This window comes from Porites lutea, chromosome 2 (assembly GCF_958299795.1).
Source record: "Porites lutea chromosome 2, jaPorLute2.1, whole genome shotgun sequence".
Taxonomy (NCBI): domain Eukaryota; kingdom Metazoa; phylum Cnidaria; class Anthozoa; order Scleractinia; family Poritidae; genus Porites; species Porites lutea.
The window spans coordinates 2,089,958-2,110,000 of record NC_133202.1 but is presented as its reverse complement, the minus strand read 5'-3'; the positions used below and the strand labels follow the sequence as shown (position 1 = coordinate 2,110,000).

The window sequence follows — 20,043 nt, the reverse complement described above, 5'->3', positions numbered from 1 at the left end:
TTAGAAAGCGAATATGATTAACAAATTATCCGTTCGTTTTACATTCTAGATGGAAAGTGAAAAACCAGTCAGGAATCCGCTAACCGAAACCGCATTGTTCCGTCCACACAAATCTAGGTCACGTGACGAATGTAGTGAGATTTCCAAATGCCCAGATTCATGTGAACTAGACCCGCCATTTTCGCATCAAAACCGATCAAGTCAAACAAACATGACATGCCTCATCGCTAAAAGACTTGCATGCTTGTCTGGTGTGGTGATGGTCTATACCCATCGTGTTGCAGACCGTCGCCTGGAGACCAGGAAACCGAAGCCGGCCTGAAACCAGGTTTTAGACAGGTTCAGAGCACGTACATCTCGTGTAATTGATCTCATTTGCATCTCCAAGCTTGAAGTTCTCCTGAACTCGTTGTGGGGGAAAAAGAGATCAGAAGCGCGAAAAAAGGCCAGGAGAATTGATCGAATGCTTGCCATGTTGGTTTTGAATTTGCAAGAAATAGCATATATCTATGCTGTAGATCTTAACTGGCCAGGTCTCGTTTATATATTGTTCCTTTTACGTGAAACTAACGATATTGAACTAAGCCAATGAGTGAAAATTCTACTGAAACAAAAGAAAATTATTCAGATCACCAAAGAAACCTTAACCTACAATCAGTTCCGTATTGGCTTGTTAATTACCCGTCGGCTGTAATTCAGTATCTTTCTCGCTTCAAAAACAGAGAAGGATAGTCAAGAGTAAATTGTAGAAAGAATGAAAATACCACACAAATTTTTAACACTTGCCGGCCCTGAAACCCCGTCCCCTCTTCTCTTTTTCCACTGCCCATGATAGCGTCTTAGCTAAGAAAAGAACTTCCCCTTAATTTTTCTGGTAACTTGGCTTATTTAACACATCATTTAACATTTTTTTATGTTAGATAGCCTTTATCCAAAAAGATGGCGGATCCAGAGAATCAAGGCGCTAACCCTGACAAGGCTCCAGAGAAGCAAAGTAGTAGTGGTGGTGGACAGATTGGTTTTATCATAGAGTACATAACTTCAATCCCTGGAATAATCAAAATTGTTGAATTTGTAAGTTCCTTTTTAATAGTATATTACAGATCCCCCATACCAAGAGAAATGCCCATACTGATGAGGCTGACGTAAACAGCCAAGCAATTAAGCGTTTCTTTGCGAGCTAAGTCACAGCTATGCGCGAGTTTAACTGAGTACAAAATTAATTAGTTTAACTAGCTAGTGGAACAGTGTTGATACAAGATAAAATACACCCCACGATGTCAAACAAAAAAGCCAAAAAGAAGAGACAGAGAGAGACTGAGAGGAAGGAAAAGAAAAAGAAAAATGTTGTAAGCTGCAAGCAAAAAGTGCTCCCTTCCATACCTATCTATTCATAAAACATTTAAACCGTTTGAACTATAAAAACTTTGCAGGAAAACAGAACTTGGTCTTCCAACAATCGCAAGTTGTTTGGATTTTATTTTATTTTACTATTTAATATTTTTTTCATCAAAACAAACTCAACTCCTGCCTCTCTTTCACTCTAAAACCAGGTAACCAAAGACAAATGTAAAATAGGGCTAATCGTTTTATATAAGTTGTTACCAAATTAAGCAACCTCACCACATTTGTATTTCTTGAACTATCTTTCGACGTAATTTTTTTTTCTTCTCCTTTTAGTTCTTTGATGTGAAGTATGTAAAATAATTCATTTTTGAACTGCGGTAGTAGATGAAAGTAAAGAATGATCATTGCAGTAAATTGACCTCGCTCCCAATGTGTGGCTTCATAGCTCAGTTGGTAGAGCAACGCACCGGCAACGCGGAGGTCACGGGTTCGAATCCCGTTGAAGCCCTGATTTTTTTTTTCAGGCTTCTTCTTTCCAATTGCTTAATTTGGAAAATTTACTGCGATGATCATTCTTTACTTTCCTTCCTTTTAGTTCTTGTTGATGATAGCGTTTGGCTTGGCTGCCGGCTCTAAAGGTTCATTTTCCTGGGGGCGGATGGACTTTTTTCTCTTTGTCACCATCACCTCGTGGGTCTTGGTTATCGCCATATTTGTTCTATTTGCCTTCAACGTGATTTCGATGATCAATGTCGATATTGACTGGAACTTGCCGGTAAGAGTCTCATATTATGAAAATAATTACATCGTTGAATACGGTGATAACCCATCTCCCAGCTTGTTTAGTGTTATCATCTTAGTCAACTTTCCCACCAACTGGAAACATCACCTGCTCACGGCACTTGGGACGATAATAGTACTAAGTTTCTGTAGCGACATTTTGAGTGGTCCTCTGCAACTTTAAATTTGTCACAAGATCCCCCATTGGTGCAAAATTTTAAAAGACTTTTCTCATTACATATTCGTTATAAGCAACGAGTTATATTGCTCGAAATTACCAAATTGTTAAGGCCATTTACAGTTACCTCGAGGAAGTGCCCGTAAAAAGTCCCGCAGGCGTTCAGATAGTCGAGTGCGGTGTGAAGTCAGAGAGCGAGGGTTAAAAAAGGAAGGAAAGACGTCACACCCTCACTGTTTTTGCTGCTCACATCTTTTTGTGACGTCCCCACAATCTGAACGCCTGCAACAGGCTGGTAAACAGAATTAGCATGCCACTGCTTTCTGTGCATGCCCAAACTCAGGAAGGCATATTTTTGCGCCAGGAATAAAAGGCAGCGTACTGTTCGTGATGATTTTGGTATTCAGTTTGCCATTTTTGGATACCTAGTCTACCTAGTTCCCGTAAAAACCAAAACACAGCTCGTTAAACTCTGTGACTTTCTTGAAATTGCATTGTAGGTGATAATCTTCGCTGCTGTTGTGGCAGTGCTTCTTTTGATCAGTTCATCTCTGATAGCTGATGATGCCAGGAGATGGAACTACATTTATGGCGGTTATCGCCTATATGGTTTTTCAGTAGATAAGCTGAGTGCAGCAGCGGTATGTAGGAAAATCAAACTACAGTGAAACCTTTCCTTTGTGACACCTCTATTAAATGGACACCTCTATTTAGGGGACACAAAATCTGGGCCCGGTAAAATGTTCACTTAATCTTTGTATTTGTTACCTCTGTTGAAGGGACGTACACCTATATTCAGGAGAAAGGGACTTTTTTACTGGGTCCCGAAACCTGGGTTTAACTTCCATTGAGCGCAGTGGATTCCTTAGCACTCAAAAAGTTATTATTGTCCACAACTGAAATCTTTGACAAGTTTAAGTATACACGAGTCGGCATAATGCAATGGCGACAGCTTTCAAAGAATGCACTATCTTACTAAAATGGATGTATTGCACTTGCTGGAATTCAACACACACTGCCTCGCCGAGATAATTTAATCATGATTTTTTATACATTATCTAGCTGTTTGAAATAATGACTGCAGCAGATGCTGAGGTAGAATAGGACAAAAATATTTAATTTGTTGGTTAATTATTAACAAACCCCAGCCCAAACTCCATTCAGGGGACACCTCTGTTCAGGGGACACTTACCTTGGTCCGGTGGTTGTCCCCTGAATAAAGGTTCCACTGCACATTTTGACATGTCAGGCTGGCTTTACGCAAAAGGGAATGGGAGAATGCAAAACACTATCACCAACCTTAAATTTTGGTACCTTGAATGTTAAAAGCGATACCTGGACATGCAAACTTGGGGATAGGGTGTTCACAAATCCCCGCCTCTCCAGCGTCATAATGACGTCAAATTACGTCATTGAGTCAATCACGTTATGCCAAGATGGTAGATATGATGAGTAAACTATGGGTTCCTGTGTGAGTGCATTATTCTATGCAATTGTGGTGGTTGTATCATTTGAGCGGTTTTGAAGTTATACAAAGGAAGGAAGGAAGCAGAAAAACGTCCGCTCAAAATAGGGTTAATTAGCATTTAGCAACAAGCTGAAGTGGTTTTTATACTAAAAAATATCATTTTAAGGCCAAGGTGGTCATTTTGGCTAGAAAATACGGTTTGAAAAAATTTTTCTTAATTCAAAAATTCTCTTCTTAATTCAAAGTGTTAAAACACTTTGAGCGGGACGCCATGCAAACCGAAAGCTGAGCGTTTTTTAGGGGTTAAGTCCGACTTCTAGGCTCCATGAACTTTTCGATGCAAGGGTTCAAAACGATAAAAAAAATTATATGTACTGAATTACGGTCGCAACCACCAACTCTTTTATGCTACGCTAGGGGAAATTGCTGAAGTGATTCTTGTGCCTCCAAGGGTTCAGTTTCTTAAGCCTTCCGTAATTTTTAGACTGCAATATTGTAGGGGCCTCTGTCAGTTCCTATGGAGAATGTTCATACAGACACATGAGTTCGAAATTTTCTGGCTTAGACTAATGTCTTAATTTTTTCTCCTCTAAGGCCTTTGGATTCTTCTCCATGGTTTCATTCATCATTGATGTTGTGATTCACTTCATGAAAATGCAAGGAAGGATGTGATCAAATGTCACTCAACTGTGGCTCCTAAAATTGTTTGGTCAACTGTTATGACATACTGTGTTCCTATTTTAGGTCTTTTTAGTTCCAGTGTGGTAAATATATGATGAAAGGAGAACAGGTTTAGTGCAGAGAGAACAATTATGCGTCGGGATTGTAATTAACGTCAGTAATCGATCGGACGAGTGCTAGTGTTTTGCCTGTGGTATGGTCCTAGACGAAAGGGAGAAACGAGGCACCCACTGCTTACATTCAAATAAGGTTTGCTCGTGTAAATTGTTTTCGAGCGTCGTTAAATGTTCAGCAAGTGGCACAAGTTAACTGAAGTTAAGTCGGCGGTCAAATACAGTACTTGCCTCTCTTTGCAATTATCGGACCGGCCTCTCTAAAACCGCAGACTGTTTTGGCGCCAGTCCCCACCAGCTGCGTCCGTTTCATATGATTGTTTCGGCCTGAAAAGTAGGAGTCGTAACATCGCCTACGAATAGACCTTTTTAGCTTGTATGTTTTGCATTTCAAATTAAGACCACGTGATGCTCTCCAGGGAATTTGTCTTTAGTCTTTTCATAAATTATGTAGACATACATATTCAAGTGGGTGCACGTGTATATCACCACATTTGAAAGAAACAGTTCTCTTGGGTAACAGAACAGAGAGCAAAATATATAACATGCAAGCTTTAAAGGTCTATTGCGGAACTGGCTTGATTAAAAAACTGCTATTGTTTTCTTTTGTGAACTCTTCCGTTTTAACAACTAACAAAAGGATCTACATTTAATGAAAAAATTGAATTCTTGCTACTGATCGCAAACTTTTCAATTGAAAAATTGTGATGTTTGTCAGGATGTGCACGAAAACTCATCATAATCCGCACACCCACTCACAAATCAAATTGTACTGAGAGAAAACCATGGCCGGGCCCAATCCTCGTTAAAACTCAACCTCGTTCCCAGGGTTCTCTCCCGTCACAAACGAGTAGGACACAATCTTGGGAATGAGGTTGGTCAAACCCTTCGATTTTTTTTTTCGTCACAAGCAACCTGTACTACCATTTTCTTAATCCACTATACTCATCATACTCTGTCTTTCTGTGAATGAACAAACTCATTCTAAAAAAGGTTTAACTTCTAGTTTTTATAATTGTCAGTGCGTAGAATAATAGCCAGACAACGAAACTGATGTAGTTATTATCTGATGAGTAATAAGTATACCTTGAGAATCTTTAAACTTGGTTTGACTCTCCCCCAGTTAGCTAAAAGAGGAACCAAGTCATGCTATTTTGAAAAGATTTGTAACTTGTCGGGCTATTTTGCCTTTATAAGTTTTTTTTTTTTTTTTAAGGGACCGTGCGGTGTGAAATATTTGCACTAGAACGAAGCTGTAGTTCCTAAGGGATGTAAATAATCCCTGGCCAGCGTTTTTCATCTAACAAAATGACTTTCCAGACGTTGCAAAACTTTTCCTGTCATTTTTACTTGTGTACAGACGCCCTCTTCCCGTCAGAAAAAATCGGGGAACTGGGGGAAAACCCCCATTGAAAAATTTCGTGCAACGTACTAACACATTAATTGAAAAAATAAATAAATAAATAGTCACGCAAATTCTTGAAAACCTTGTCCTGCCATGCGTGTTCAGTATTCTGAACCTGTTTATAATAATGGTAACCTAAAATGCCTACCCTACAAAAAAGAGGGGCCCCTTAGATGATCTCGGGCAGTCCATGATCTCAGTCGTTTGTTCTTCGAGGATCGTCGCGAGACTTCGGCAATCTTCGGAAAGCCTTTGCAGTTTTTTTCGGTGCTCCGGATTCTTGCTTTTCCAGATTACCCTGAAATAGCGTTACGTAGTTGCTAACTAAGTGTCAGAACCGCACCTTGGGTAAATAAGGGGTGACTGCTTAAATAAGGGTAAATAAGGTGGTCTACCCTTAAGTTACGTCTAACTTTGATCAAGACTAGAGATGATAAATTTTAATCAAGTCTTGACCGCGTGGTCACTTGCAGGAACCATAAAACAAGGAAAAGATCATGCGCTGATAATTCGCAAAAGTGGCCCCAGTCATCCAAGTTTAGTTAAGAGTTCAAACGGGCTTTCAGAATACCGAGACAAGAGCGTCAAATCAACCTCGTTTCCAGGGCTCTGTCCTTGAGGAACGAGGCTAAGCTTCAACTGAAGATCATTTGTTGATAGAACTGTTTGTGCTTTGTCTGTTAAAAGGAAAAGGGTTTAAGAGTGTTTAAGCAAATTCGTGGAAAAAAGACAGACAATATTACAATTACATACCTTCCTGTTTTATTACGAAATAATGAAAGCTGCATCAGTGTTCAGATACCGAACGTGAAAAACAGCTCAACAATTTAGTAAAGCGGCCGTCTCTATACTATTCAAGAGTCAGTCGTAAATCTTAGTAGCAGCCCTCTTTTTTGTTTTCCCTGTTCCATCATTCTCAGCGGTTGCTACATGAGAGTATGTTTTTATTTTCCCTTTTTGATCGGGCCAGACGTCAAGTATACGTAGTGCAGAACCTGACGAAGTGATGTCGCAAAAGTGGCATGACTTCCGGTAATGAGTCCATACTGAACTCTCATCACGAATAATCGTGAATTCTTTGTCTATACAAAGGCAGCTGTAAAGGTTATGATCTAATTAGGCAGTACCCATACAACTTTTACAAAATAGCATATAATAATTCAAAGTAAGCACAGGGGCGGAGGGTTCTGTGGGTTAATAAGTTCCGGTTTTAGTTCTGAGAAATACAACAATTAGGATCACACTTGCTATGTGACTCCTTTCGATGACGTTTTAGCAGCTCGCTATATCAGCAACGCCCAGCCAAAAAACATCCTCATATAAATCCTGCTCGTGCGTTTTGCAGTGTTACAAAGCCAAAGTGATCCTCTATTGGCATAAGACATCGTCCAGCATAATAGCCGCAAAGACTAAGGTAGGCTAAGCTATTTCCTAAACTCTTATTTGTCTTACAAATATATAAACTTTTTCTAAACGTACAACATGTGTATTGATATACATGTACTTCCTTTTTTACTGCAACCGATCTATTGGGAATATCGATTTGAGCAATGGTCATACTCCGCCAATATCGCGTATATATGTTTACGCTAACATGAAATGTTGCTAAATGTAGCTATAAATGTTTCGCAAGTTACTACAGCACGAAGTTTGCAGCTTCGCGACCTGAAGTTGGATATGTCTTCAAAAATACTTTTTCTGAGACTGATTACCCAACTGAGAGTGTCTAAATATCGGGCTACATAGAGGAAGAATGGGCAAAAAAATGCCTTTCATTTCATGCCATACTTGTTGAAAGTAACAACAAGTAGATACTTTATTTTGTTTGATTCGTTGGGAAAATGAACCGTAAACTGAGATAGTGAGTCATACGGATATACGGATATACAACAGAAAATGATTTCGCAAAAGTGGCAAAAATGAAACAAATTACTCTGAATTCATCAATTTTATCCGGAATATTGAACATAGGCGTGTAGCTTCCAAATTTAGGATAGAAAATCATCATTTAAAAATAGAAACTGGAAGATTTACAATTCCCAAAACTCCTGAAGACCTTAGAATCCGTGATCACTGCAACCTAAATTTGGTTGTAAATGAGCTGCATGCACATATTATTTCACTGTGACCTATATAATGATTTGAGATAGACTCTTTTTATTAAAATCAACGACCGAAGTACATTATTATTTGAGCGTGGCCCAAGCGGAATAGAGTAATCGAAACGGCTTGGTTTGAAGCAAAAGTGAAATAGGCAAGCAATACGTGCTAACGTAAACAAGCGAGGCGAGGCGAATGTCTGCCATGCGAACGTCATTCAACAAGACATATTCTCCTTCATCGTTTTTGTAAAGTAAACCAAAATCCATAAAACGTATCTTCGGAATCTCACGCAAAATGTAGTTTTTTAAATCTTCAGCACTCCCGGGCGGATTCACAAAATACTCTGCTAGTATCTCCAATTTGAACTTGAAGTTGCATCACCATTGACTCATGCAGACTTTAAAAATAGAATACGTTCCCAAGAAAAACCTGAAAACTTAGACAGTACGTGATCAAAACATGTTTGTACGGCGCCAAAAACGTTGTCAATTGCATGACAGAGACTAACCGAAAACGTTTCATTGGCCAAAACTGACAAGTTGAAATGTTAAACTACGCGCAGAATTCGTCGCGCTTCAAGGATGGTAGTAACCCGATGATATCGGTTGTTTACCATTTGCAACGAATTCCCGGAAATTCCGGTTGGGATGTAAATGGTAAACGTTTTTTTGGTTCGTCCCGCGGGAAAATTGCCGGGACAAACGGAAATTCTGAAAAGGTAGTCCCGTTTTCCCGTCCCAAACGGAAATTGGTTTACCATTTACAAGTTTCTTGAGTTTCGTACTAGTTTCATGTTGTAACTAGAATCCAGTCTAGCGCGGCGCGACAATCCAGAAATTTTAGGCAAATGGTAACGACATGTACCGTTCTTACTGACCGTAAATTCCCAACCTAAATTTCCGGAATTTTTTTATAAATGGTAAACAGCCTACCCTGGGTGCCAGAGGCTTTTCATGCGCGATTTCCGGTTTCGGTCAAGTCTTAAAAAGTGACCCACGCGAAAAGCCTCTGGACCAGAGCGCTATCCCTTTGATAGCGCCGAGCCAATTACAACCCCGCTTATACCAAAACATCCAGAATCTGGATGTTTTGCTGATTGGTTCTCTGGAGATATCGAATGTTTCAAACGCTCACTTTGGATTACAATCACAATAGGCGCGTGATCGGGACGCGGGTGGTTTGAGGGTGACAAAGATCAAATCCAAACAATCCAAGAACACATCACGTACGTTTAGAATTGGAAATATCAGATGCCTGTATGTACGGAGGATTTAGATAAGGCAAAGCCGACACTGGAACATTCGATGGTGTGGAGGAAATAAGTGCGGAACTAAGAGAGGGCATTGTAAATTATATTCAAAGGAGAGACATAAGCGCGGTCTTACCGACCGGCTAGATGGAAAATCACTGCTGTTCCAGTTACTACCTCGCATATGGGGTCGGTAGGCAACACACGACATTTACCTCGAGCCAAAATGCTGCTTGTTCCGATGAATTGCGTTTTTGTCATTTCATTGTCGTCTAAAACTCATTGTTACGTTAAAAATAGAAATGGTTTATACTTAAGAGTGTGGGGACTTTACTAAGGGCAAGTCCAAAATTAGTTCGAAAACAAGGGAAGGTTTATCTGTCGTCTTAGCATAAAAGAAGAGACTATTTAGGTGGGGGTGAGGTATCAAAATAGGGTTTTAAGTAAGTATTTGTCCCTCTGTACATGCAACTATCCATTTTATAGTGCTTGCAAGAGCTTGATTCACCGGGATAATTTTGTCTGATTTAAGCTTTCTACTGATATCGAGAAGAATCCAGGTCCTTCAGTTTATGTAGATCATGCTACAAAAACGATTCATGCTCTATTCTGTCAAGGAAACGTTGTAGTATTTGGGGAAAATGCAGGACAACAATGTGTTGCAATAAGTTTGTGCGCTTTAATTTATAAGACTTTTATTTATAGTAAGATAAGAATGATTACTTTAGTCGATGATACTGATTCAAATAATGACTGCTGGTAACCAATTATATTCTAATCTGTCATTGCTTGCAAGACAATCTATGTTAATGTTAAAAGACTTGCCAGAAATGGTTACAGTGTTTGAGCGATTTTTCCAGCTTGAATACAGTGAAAGTTATACTTGTAACATGCTCGGTGATGCCAGAATTGACGGGTATCACTACTGTATCAATGCCACTTGAAACACTCTTGGCGCTGAACTAAAACTCATTCATTTTAACTGTGGGGATTATTGGTGTTGTTCTCATGCTAGAGATATGTATGATAACAGTCATAGTCAAGGTACATGTGTATTGTTGGAAATACCATTCATTCATAAATTAGTACAATATTTTCAGCGTCCATATTCATGTAGGAATGAGGACATAATTTATACGAGCTTGAAGGTGTACGTATTGCCAACTTTGAAGCTGATCTTTGTTCAAGCAGTCTTGAATACTGTAGTATATCAAATGTTAATAGTTTACACCAATGTTCTTGTAAAAAGTGCTGTGCTATAGTAGTTTATGCAATGAGTTTCTCTGTTATTAATCCATGTGGATACTGGACTTCGGGAACTTTATCTGCCCTTACTAGTAATGGGAATACATTGTACAATGTGATGGGTGTGAAAAGACATATTATACCAATTGATCTTTCTGAAAGTGAGAGTATCAGTGGAGTTGAGATAAACCTTACTGTTTGTGCTGTAAGCAATGGTGTCCTATGTTGCAATTTGGCTGAGAGCAAATCTTTGTTGAAGATGTGCATTTCAAAACATTGTCATGAGGTGACAGGATTTTTCTTGTGGATTGGAACATATTGTATATTAAGCTGTGTAGTTCAGCGAGGGAGCAGAGTAAAGGATTTATCTTTCATTGTGGGATATGATGACAGTTAGTTAGGTAAAATAAGACTTGTTGAAAGTATCAAAAGCATACATTCATTAGTTGAAGAAATTTGTAAAATTACACAAAGTAAGTTAAATTGTCAAAGACTACAATATGAAACACACTTTATATTATGCTCATGCAAAATAGAAAGCAGTGAAAGGAAAACGATTGCGAGAAAACACAGGTATAGTTCAGTTGAGTATTATGAGATGGAACCTCTTAAAAAGAAACATTTAGTTACAAGAAGAAAAGAAAACAGGCAGAGCGGGGTATAGATTTTTTGCATTGAACAGTATGAAAACAAAATGAGACAAGGTCCCTGTTATATATGATGTGTTTGTAATCGATTACTTTAGAAGAGATCAGTTCACATTTTTGGCAGACGTAAATATTTGTGTCAAAATGTTTTCAGTGTGCAGTCTTCATTTGATGGAAAACAGTAAGTTTGTGAAACATGTCACTTAATACAGACGTTTTCTATCAACACTTCAGTGCCACTATTAACAGAGTTTGACTCTATTACCAACATCCAATAAAAACAACCCCATGTAGAAACCCAGCAACTACCTCACAAACTACACCCATTTTCTTACCAATCAACTTCCAGAATAACCCCACGCCTACTACTTGACATACCTCAACTAACCCCTCAAATATGCAATACCACTGCACTACCCACATATCCCTCATACACGTAACAAACTTCACGTACGCGTAGTACAACCACGTCCAAATATACGCTCCCACAGCGTCTTGTTTACAAATTACAATATCCATGGTAAAGTTTATTTTCTTTTTAACAATACTGATTCACATATCAGCAGGCTAACTGCTAATTTTGTCTTTCAAGCATTTGAAAGACGAAAAAAATATAATTAATTCTACCATTCCCTTATATCTTCATTTCCTTAAATCTAGCTGTTTATTGTTATTTTTATCGGTAACACCTGTACAAAATGGTAATACTGAATAAACTTGTTGTTGTTGTTGGCATGACTTCCGGTAATGCGTCTATACTGAACGAACTCTAATCACGAATAATAGTGATTTCTTTATCTATACAAAGGCAGCTGTAAAGGTTATGATCTAATTAGGCAGTACCTGGAGCCGATTACTTCTGGCAGTACCCATACAACTTTTGCAAAATAGCATATAATAATTCAAAGTAAGCATAGAGGCGGAGGTTCTGTGAGTTAATAAGTTCCGGTTTTAGTTCTGAGAAATACAACAATTAGGATCACGCCTGCTCTGTGAACGTTTCCATGACGTTTTAGCAGCTCGCTAGATCAGCAACGCCCAGCCACAAAACATCCATATATAAATCCTGCTCGTGCGTTTTGCAGTGTTACAAAGCTAAAGTGATCCTCTTTTGGCATAGGACATCGTACAGCATAACATAAGCCGCAAAGATTAAGGTAGGCTAAGCTATATATTTCCTAAGCTCTTATTTGACCGACAAATATATATCAAATATATCGCAAGTTACTACAGCACGACGTTTGCAACTTCGCCACCTGAAGTTGGATATCTTTTCAATAATACTTTATCTGAGACTGATTACTCAACTGAGAGAGTCTAAATATCGGGCTACATAGAGGAAGAATGGGCAAAAAATGCCTTTCATTTCATGCCACACTTGTTGAAAGTACTTTATTATTTTTGTGTCATTGCGAAAATGAAACCTAAACTGAGATAGTGAGTCACACGGACTCGCAATGGAAACATCGATATACAACAGGAACTGATTTCGCAAAAGTGGCATGACTTCCCGTAATGCGCGCATCCATTCTGAACTCTAATCACGAATAATAGTGAGTTCTTTATCTATACAAATTAAGGCAGCTGTAAAGGTTATGATCTAATCAGGCAGTACCCATACAACTTTTGCAAAATAGCATATAATAAATCAAAGTAGGCCTAGGGGCGGAGGGTTCTGTGAGTTAATAAGTTCCGGTTCTAGTTCTGAGAAAATACAACAATTAGGATCACGCTTGCTATGTGAACTTTTTCATGACTTCAGTTTTAGCAGCTCTCTAGATCAGCAACGACCAGCCAAAAAACATCCATATATAAATCCTGCTCGTGCGTCTTGCAGTGTTACAAAGCTAAAGTGATCCTCTTTTGGCATAGTACATCATACACCATAACAGCCGCAAAGATTAATGTAGGCTAAGCTATTTCCTAGGCTCTTATTTGACTTACAAATATATCAACTTTTTCTAATCGTACAACATGTCAGTATTGATATACATGTACTAACTATTTTACTGCAACCGATCTATTGGGAATATCGATTTGAGCAATTGTCATATTCCGCCAATATCGTGTATATATGTTTACGCTAACATGAAATGTTGCTAAATGTAGCTATAAATGTTACGCAAATTACTACAGCACGAAGTTTGCAGCTTCGCGACCGGAAGTTGGATATCTTTTCAAAAATACTTTATCTGAGACTGATTACTCAACTGAGAGAGTCTAAATATCGGGCTACATAGGAGAAGAATGGGCAAAAAATGCCTTTCATTTCATGCCACACTTGTTGAAAGTACTTTATTATGTTTGCGTGGTTGCGAAAATGAAACGTAAACTGAGATAGTGAGTCACACGGACTCGCAATGGAAACATCGATATACAACAGGAACTGATTTCGCAAAAGTGGCATGACTTCCGGTAATGCGTCCTTTCTGCATGAACTCTAATCACGAATAATAGTGATTTCTTTATCTATACAAAGGCAGCTGTAAATGATATGATCTAATTAGGCAGTACCCATACAACCGTTGCAAAGTAGCATATAATAATTCAAAGTATATAGGCATAGGGGCGGAGGATTGTGTGAGTTAATAAGTTCCGGGTTTAGTTCTGAGAAAATACAACAATTAGGATCACGCCCGCTCTGTGAACTTTTTCATGACGTCAGTTTTAGCAGCTCGCTAGATCAGCAACGCCCAGCCATAAAACATCCATATATAAATCCTGCTCGTGCGTTTTGCATTGTTACAAAGCTAAAGTGATCCTCTTTTGGCATAGGACATCGTACAGCATAACATAAGCCGCAAAGATTAAGGTAGGCTAAGCTATTTCCTAAATATAAGCTCTTATTTGACTTACAAATATACTACTTTTTCTAAGTAGAACATGTCAGTATTGATATACATGTACTAGCTGTTCTACTGTAACCGATCTATTGGGAATATCGATTTGAGCAATTGTCATATTCCGCCAATATTGTGTAGATATGTTTACGCTAACATGAAATGTTGCTAAATGTAGCTATAAATGTTACGCAAATTACTACAGCACGAAGTTTGCAGCTTCGCGACCTGAAGTTGGATATCTTTTCAAAAATACTTTATCTGAGACTGATTACTCAACTGAGAGAGTCTAAATATGGGGCTACATAGAGGAAGAATGGGCAAAAAATGCCTTTCATTTCATGCCACACTTGTTGAAAGTACTTTATTATGTTTGCGTGGTTGCGAAAATGGAACGTAAACTGAGATAGTGAGTCACACGGACTTGCAATGGAAACATCGATATACAACAGGAAATGTAATAATTTTATCAAAATTATTTGAACGTTAACTACACATAACTTGTATCAGTGTTTGTTTATAAACTTGTAACGAAATGTTGAAAGAGTGTATCTTAAAGAGCTGAGTCAGCTTTCAATAAACAACATCAGAGGTTTTCCTTCTTTTTTAAAACTAAGCAAATCTAATTTCTGTCGCTCGGAGTCTAACGGTCAGTCATGCATACTGGGCAATTAGTTCCTGCGGTTTGTTTCTGAAAGAATTTGATTCCAGATGCAGTTAAGTACTGCTTTCTTTGACCTCTGTTAAAGCATTAATCTTTTTATTGCAGCTAAATAATCTTTCAAATAAGATTTTTTTTGCCTTTCTGGGCTTCCATAAATGATCTCACACGCACACCTTCCTTCCACATGGCCGTGTCTTTGTCGTAAATTCACATTTGTTGAAATTTGTCTCATTATGTAATTATTTACGTAATAATTTGTTATCAAATCATGCTGATGACACTTGATTGACTATAGTAATCATAGCATTGCATTTTCATTGTTATGATTTGTTTGTTTGCTTGTTTTTTTGTTGTTGTTTTTTTATGTTAAAGCTTTTGCAATACTGTAACTACATAATTATAGTCATGCAAATAAAGCTTATGTTGTTGTTGTTGTTGTTGTCCATGCCTTCCTCCTGCCCCCAACCTATGGCTATTGTTGCTGTTTTTCCAAATCGCTTGAGCTTCAGTTGGTTTCATTATGGCTTCGAGAGGCGCAACGATGATGATCGTGGAAATTGACTCGCTAACTTTTCCTTTGATTGCGTTCATTATTCGTGGAAAGAGTAGAAAAATTAAGGTCTCCCAGAGCCCGTTGGAAGAATCGCGAAAACGTCCTGGCCTCGGCGAACGAGATTCAAGAAAATTTTCTTCTGTTCACGAAAAGATATCCTCATACAGGAAATGCTCGATTGTATTGTTTATAGTAGCTTCGATGTCTGCGTGATTCGATAACAGATGTCTGTCTCCCTCCATATCGCATTCCTCATCAATGTCACCAGTGCTCATCATCATCATCATCATTTATTAGCCTCTTTTTTACATTCTAGATGGAAAGTGAAAAACCAGTCAGAAATCCGCTAACCGAAACCGCATTGTTCCGTCCACACGAATCAGTCTAGGTCACGTAACAAATTTAGTGAGATTTCCAAAATGCCCAGTCCATGTGCACGAGACCCCGGCCATTTTCGCATCAAAATCGATCAAGTCAAACAAACATGACATCCCTCATCGCTAAAATACTCGCTTGTCTGGTGTGGTGATGGTCTATGATGGTGTGGTGATGGTCTATCCATCTACCCATCGTGTTGCAGACCGTCGCCTGTAGACCAGGAAACCGAAGCCGGCCCGAAACCAGGTTTTAGACAGGTTCAAAGCACATACATCTCGTGTAATTGATCTCATTTGCATCTCCAAGCTTCAAGTTCGCCTTAACTCGAAAATTCCTTCCGTGCGTTCGTTGAAAGGGAAAAAGAGATCAGAAGCGCGAATAAACGCTAGGAAAATTGATCGAATGCTTGCCAGCTTGGTTTTGAATTTGTAAAAACAGCAAATATCTATGCTGTAGATCATAACTGGCCAGGTCTCGTTGATATCTGATTGTTCCTTTTACGTCAAACTAACGATATCGAACTGAGCCAATGAGTGAAAATTCTACTGAAGCAAAAAAAAAATTATTCAGATCATTAACGTAACCCTAACCTACAACCCTGGCTAAATAACATTTACAACCCTGGCTAAATAACAACCCTAAATAACATTTACAACCCTGGCTAAATAACATTTATTATTATTATTACAACCAGTTCCGTATTGGCTTGTTTATACTACTACATGAGAAATTTCTGCAATTTGATTGGCTTACTGAGCAGTAGTATTTCAGCTTAATTTGAAATACCTACATATGAAAATTACAAACCTTTTGTGGGTAGTAGTATAAACAAATAATAGCATGATTTGTACGTCAGATATTTGGCATAAATACCACTCGTGATATTTCAAAATTGTCTCAAATTTCACTCGCCTAACGGCTCGTGAAATTACATATAACAACTTCGAAATATAACTCGTGTATTTATTGCAAATATCACTACAAATCATGCTATTACCTATACTAATTATCCGTCAGCTGTAATTCAGTATCTTTCTCGCTTCAAAAACAGAGGATAGTCAAAAGTAAATTGTAAAAAAGCGCGTCTGAAAATACTGCATGAACTTTTAACACTTGCCGGCTCTGAAACCTCGTCTCTTCTCCTCTTTTTCCACTGCTATAGCGGCTTAGCAATGAAAAGAACTTCCCTTTAATTTTACTGGTAACTTGCCTAATTTAACACATAATTTAACATTTTTTTTTATGTTAGATAGCCTTTATTCAAAAAGATGGCGGATCCAGAGAATCAAGACACTGAAAAGGCTCCAGGTCTTACCAAGGAGTACATAATCCCTGGAATAATCAAATTTGTTGAATTTGTAAGTTCCTTTTTAATAGTATATTATACATTCCCCATACCAAGAGAAATGCCCATACTGATGAGGCTGACGTAAACAGCCAAGCAATTAAGCGTTTCTTTGCGAGCTAAGTCAGAGCTAAGCGCGAGTTTAACTGAGTACAAATTTAATTTTAACTGGCGAGTGGAACAGTGTAAGAGTTGAAATAAGAACAAACAAACTCAACTCCTGCCTCTCTTTTACTCTAAAGACACAAAATATATAGTAACGTAAAATCTGCTATTGTTTTATATAAGTCGTTACCAAAGCACCCTCTTGAAGCACCTTTCTTTCGGCGTAGTTTATGTTTTGTTCTTATTCTTTTAGTTATTGTTGATGATAGCGTTTTCCTTGGCTGCCGACTTTAAAGGTTCAAGTTCCTGGGGGCGGATGGACTTTTTTCTCTTTGCCACCATCACCTCGTGGCTCTTGGTTATCGCCAGACTTGTTTCATGTTGTTGTATCGCCTTCGACGCGATGACAACGATATTTACACTTGCAATCGATTCCACTATATGCGGGGACTTGCTGGTAAGAGTCTCATATTATGAAAAAAATTACATGGTTGAATACAGTGATAACCATCTCCCAGCTTTTTTGGTGTTATCATCTTAATCACCTTTCCCACCAATTCCAAACACCACCTGCTCACGGCACTTGGGACGATAATAGTATACTAAGTTTCTGTAGCGACATTTTGAGTGGTCCTTTCCAATTTTAAATTTGTCACAAGATCCCCCATTGGCACCAAAAGCTTTGAAAGGACTCAGTTTTCTCATTACATATTCGAAATGGGAAACAAGTTATATTGCTCGAAATTACCAAAAATTGTTAAGGCCATTTACTGGAGGAAGTGCTCGTAAAAAGTCCCGCAGGCGTTCAGATAATGGAGTGCGGCGCGAAGTAAGAGAGCGAGGGTTAAAAAAGGAAGGAAAGACGTCACCCTCTCGCTGTTTTTCCTGCTCACATCTTTTTGCGACGTCCCCACAATCTGAACGCCTGCAACAGGCTGGCAAACAGAATTAGCATGTCACTGCCGCATGCGAATGCTCAAACTCAGGAAGGCATATTTTTGCGCCAGGAATAATGGGCAGCGTACTGTTCTTTGATTTTTTTGGTCTTCAGTTCGTCATTTTTGGATACTTAGTCTACCTAGTTCCCTTATATAGAAACCAAAACACAGCTCGTTAAACTCTGTGACTTTCTTGAAATTGCATTGTAGGTGATGATCTTCGATGCTGTTGTGGCAGTATTTCTTTTGATCAGTTCCTCTCTGATAGCTGATGATGCCAGGAGATGGAACGACATTCATGGTGGTTATCGCCCGTCTGGATTTTCAGTAGATAAGCTGATTGCAGCAGCGGTATGTAGGAAAAAACAACAAACTATAAACCTCTCCTTTGTGACACCTCTATTGAAGGGACACCTCTGTTCAGGGGACACAAAATTTGGTCCCGGTAAAATGTTCACATAATCTTTGTATTTGTTTCCTCTGTTGAAGGGAAACCTCTATTCAGGGGAAAGGGACACCTTTTCTGGGTCCTAAAACCTGGGTTTAACATTCATTCAACGCAGCGGATTCCTTAGCACTCAAAAAGTTAGTGACCACAAAATTATTGACAAGTTTAAGTATACACGAGTCACAATGCAATACAACGGCGACATCTTTCAAAGCATGAACTATCTCACTTAAATGGATGTATTGCACTTGTTGGAATTCAACACACACTGCGTCGCCGAGAAATTCAATCATGATTTTTTATACATTATCTAGCTGTTTGAAATAATGACTATAGCAGATGCCGAGGTACAATAGAAGAAAAATATTAAACTTATTGGTTAATTATTAACAAACCCCCAGCCCAACCTCCATTCAGGGGACACTTACCTTGGCCCTGAGGGTGTCCCCTCAATAAAGGCTCCACTGCACATGTTGACATGTATCTGACTTTACGCAAAAGGGAATGGGAGGATGCAAAACATTGCCAACCTTAAATTTTGTGCATGCTTAGACATGCAAACTTGGGGAGAGGGTATTCACCAACCCCCGCCGGCCTCTCCAGCGTCATAATGACGTCAAATTACGTCATTGAGTCAATCACATTTTGCCAAGATGTTTGATATGTTGAGAACACGATGGGCTCCTATGTGAGTACATTATTCTATGCAACTGTGGTGGTCGTATCATTTTAGCGGTTTTGAAGTTTTACAAAGGAAGGAAGGAAGCTGAAAAACGCCCAGAACGTCTGCTCTGAATAGGGTTAACTCGCTTTAAGCAACAAGCTGCCACAACAACTTTTGAGATAAACGTTTAATATGCTACGCTACGGGAAATTGCTGAAGTGATTCTTGTGCTTCCTAGGTTTCAGTTTCTTAAGCCTTTCTTAATTTTCAAGACTGCAATATTGTAGGGGTCTCTGTCACTTCCTATGGAGAATGTTCGTACAGACACATGAGTTCGAAATTTTCTGTCTTAGACTAATATGTCTTATTTTTCTTTCCTCTAAGGCCTTTGGATTCTTCTCCATGGTTGCATTCATCATTGAGGCTGTGTTTCACTTCATGAAAATGCGAGGAAAGATGTGATCAAATGTCAATCAACTGTGGCTCCTAAAATTGTTTGGTCAACTGTTATCAGGGGCACTCAACGAGAATATAGTTCACTTAAACTTAAACATAGCATTGTTAAACGTATTTTAGTATTTAAAAGGTAGATACAGGCATATTTTTATCCTGTTCGGATTTCCTAGCTGAAAGTCTTAGTGATCCGAAAATTATAGGGATCAAAACTTACCTTTTCGAAAATTTCAGCCAGAAAAAGGCTTCCGAAAATTCTAGTTGAGCTTTTTAGGCTAAAAATCCGTTAAAATGGGCAATTATACCATTTTTTAGATGTTCGAAAATCCTAGGAGAGGTAGACAAGCAAGAAATTTTAAAACAAATGTTCCGAAAATTCTAGATCTCAAATTGTCTACTGAACAGATATTTTCCGAAAATTGACGTTGGGTGCCCCTGT

At 38.6% G+C, this 20,043-nt stretch overlaps 2 protein-coding genes and 1 non-coding gene across 4 annotated transcripts in view; all 3 read left to right on the top strand.

Moving 5' to 3' along the window:
* Positions 1–1,782: 1,782 nt before the first annotated feature.
* Positions 1,783–1,855, top strand: Trnaa-ggc (transfer RNA alanine (anticodon GGC)). The gene has a single exon. It is a non-coding gene; the product is annotated as a tRNA-Ala (tRNA).
* An 86-nt stretch (positions 1,856–1,941) lies between these two features.
* On the top strand, positions 1,942–19,779 carry LOC140927366 (uncharacterized). 2 transcript variants are annotated; one of them, XM_073377003.1, is made up of 3 exons: positions 1,942–2,122; positions 18,250–18,390; positions 19,536–19,779. In XM_073377003.1, the coding sequence occupies exons 1-3, from the start codon at positions 1,952–1,954 to the stop codon at positions 19,611–19,613; spliced, it is 390 nt and encodes a 129-aa protein (XP_073233104.1). In that variant the 5' UTR covers positions 1,942–1,951; the 3' UTR covers positions 19,614–19,779. The 2 variants fall into 2 exon arrangements, with proteins under 2 accessions (XP_073233104.1, XP_073233103.1); XM_073377002.1 differs by lacking the exon at positions 1,942–2,122 and adding an exon at positions 17,361–17,558.
* The window catches only part of LOC140927365 (uncharacterized), a 22,442-nt gene continuing 16,281 nt past the window's right edge, over positions 13,883–20,043 (top strand). Inside the window, exon 1 of the mRNA XM_073377001.1 lies at positions 13,883–14,028. The gene's annotated coding sequence lies outside the window, so the exon portion shown is untranslated. The remainder of the gene's footprint in view (positions 14,029–20,043) is intronic.

What these genes read in the sequence shown, in the direction of transcription:
- LOC140927366 (XM_073377002.1), top strand. Translation starts at nt 17,364, where the DNA reads ATGATAGCGTTTTCCTTGGCTGCCGACTTTAAAGGTTCAAGTTCCTGG. An exon ending in CTATATGCGGGGACTTGCTG is followed by an intron (nt 17,559 to 18,249) that starts GTAAGAGTCTCA and finishes ATTGCATTGTAG; the next exon opens with GTGATGATCTTCGATGCTGT. An exon ending in ATAAGCTGATTGCAGCAGCG is followed by an intron (nt 18,391 to 19,535) that starts GTATGTAGGAAA and finishes CTTTCCTCTAAG; the next exon opens with GCCTTTGGATTCTTCTCCAT.